Below are 2,500 nucleotides of genomic sequence, written 5' to 3'. Positions count from 1 at the left end.
TCATCTCTAGTATTCCTAGCAGGAGACTTGCGGCAGGCAGTCTCACCCAGAGGTGCTGCAGAGTTCCATTCAAGTGAATAGCTATAGTTAATAAACAAAGCATCATCACATTACTTTCTGGAGTTGTTGGCGAGTTTCTGGAATTATGTGATTCAATCCACAAGTACCTGTGATTACGCCAAGAGTAAGATAATAACTTCTTGTTTTTTGGATTTTGACCAAATTAGCTTCGTTGGTCTGGGTGTCAGATCAGGCAGACTCCAGGTTATGTGTTTGTTAGCATGCTTTTAGCATGTTTTTAGCGCACTGCTAGTTTGTGTAATGCTCATTTTTAGCTGAGCAGTCATCTTACCTAGACCTACAAGCACACAGCCTACCTAAATGTCCGTGATAAGTGATAGAAAATAATACATATTTGTTGATATTGGTGCTGTGTGCTCAATTCACATGATTTCCAGAGCCATTCAAGTTTTAACTTGGGCTACAAGTTTGACATGGCTGCTAGCTTTGCCATGTTTTAATCTGCATTCACACCTCTAAGTACCGTCTTCTTAATAAGTGCTGAACGATCGCAAAACAATAATGGCTGGTTGAATGCATGTTGTTAATGGGCCATTAGGCTACATCTCTGGTTGGAATAGCCTTTTACCAGTCACTGACTGGGGGAAAGAACAACTTCAGCTTGATATCAGGTCTAACTGGGGCAATTTTAATGGTAAAAAAATATGGATAAATATTCGAATATATTCGAATATTGTTTTTAATTTAGAAACGAACTTCGACTATGATTTTTGGGCAAAAGTCAAAGCCCTAGCGTGTGTGTGTGTGTGTGTGTGTGTGTGTGTGTGTGTACCTGAAAGCTCTGTTCTATGTCGGGGCTCCAGACTCCCTCTGCGTCGCCCTCTTGTGGCCGGTCGCCACCATCGCTCATCCGCTCCAGATCGTCACTCCCATCTCCCCCCTCACTACCACTCCAACTAGCCTCCATACACACTACAGAGAGAACACACACACACACACACACACACACACACACACACACACACACACACACACACACACACACACACACACACACACACACACACACACACACGTTAGTCATCATCATCATCATCGTCACTCCCATCGCCCCCCTCACTACCACTCCAACTAGCCTCCATACACACTAGAGAGAACACACACACACACACACACACACACACACACACACACACACACACACACACACACACACACACGTTAGTCATCATCATCGTCATCATCTTCATCATCACTCCCATTGCCCCCCTCACTACCGCTCCATACACACTAGAGATATCACACACACACACACACACACACACACACACACACACACACACACACACACACACACACACACACACACACACGTTAGTCATCATCATCATCGTCACTCCCATCTCCCCCCTCACTACCACTCCAACTAGAATCCATACACACTATAGAAAACACACACACACACACACACACACACGTTAGTCATCATCATCATCATCATCATCATCGTCATCAGCACCCCCATCTCCCCCCTCACTACCACTCCAACTAGCCTCCATACACACTACAGAGAGAAGACACACACACACACACACACACACACACACACACACACACACACACACGTTAGTCATCATCATCATCATCATCATCGTCACTCCCATCTCCCCCCTCACTACCACTCCAACTAGCCTCCATACACACTACAGAGAGAACACACACACACACACACACACACACACACACACACACACACACACACACACACACACACACACACGGTCAGCTCCAGGTCACTAGGTGCATCTCAGTACAGTGATGGAGGACAGACAGAAAGGCACATTAAGAGCACAGGGAGTTTGAACCAACAGCTAACATGTGGCAGCCGTGGCCTTTACACCAGAGGGTTGCAGGTTTGAATCCCACTAGGGATGCACGATGTATCGGCCAGATGTATCGGTATCGGCCGATATTCAACACATCGGACATCGGTCTGATGGGTAAAACTGGGCCGATGTTAACGCCAATGTTTTTTTTAATATGTTACGGTTCTAAAAGAATGGACTTGACGATGACTTTCGCTGTTTTTTTTCTTCTATTTTGTCTCTATTTTTAGATGCGTCCCAGCATCTCTATAAGAGGGTCTGTCTGTCCGTCCGTCCGTCCGTCCGTCCGTCTGAAACGCATTTGTCTGAAACGCATTCCTTCAATTGTTCCTTACTGTGGCCACAAGGCGGCAGAGTTGCCATTTTGGACCGGAGCGAATGCGTGCAAGCCAATTGTTCCTTACTGTGGCCACAAGGTGGCAGACTTGCCATTTTGGACCGGAGCGAATGCGTGCAAGCCAGAACATATTACTAAACAGGCAAGACGGCTGATGGCATTGTGAGACAACTGAGGGGGGCATTCAATTTTCGCTATTGTTTTGCGTTTGGACAATGGGAGGCAACTTTATTTTGGTTCGTCAGAAACTCGCGGA

At 46.1% G+C, this 2,500-nt stretch overlaps 1 protein-coding gene across 1 annotated transcript in view; it reads right to left on the bottom strand.

Annotated features, from left to right (window-relative positions):
• tead1b (TEA domain family member 1b) overlaps positions 1-2,500 on the bottom strand; it is a 56,415-nt gene that overhangs the window by 29,729 nt on the left and 24,186 nt on the right. Inside the window, exon 2 of the mRNA XM_063193247.1 lies at positions 854-993. Within this exon, the coding sequence (XP_063049317.1) occupies positions 854-988 (135 nt within the window). The 5' untranslated portion in view covers positions 989-993. The remainder of the gene's footprint in view (positions 1-853; positions 994-2,500) is intronic.

The sequence above is a fragment of the Engraulis encrasicolus genome, unplaced genomic scaffold (assembly GCF_034702125.1).
Source record: "Engraulis encrasicolus isolate BLACKSEA-1 unplaced genomic scaffold, IST_EnEncr_1.0 scaffold_32_np1212, whole genome shotgun sequence".
NCBI classification, from domain to species: Eukaryota; Metazoa; Chordata; class Actinopteri; order Clupeiformes; family Engraulidae; genus Engraulis; species Engraulis encrasicolus.
The sequence above is the reverse complement of the archived record's forward strand: the minus strand, read 5'-3'. Positions and strand labels throughout refer to the sequence as shown.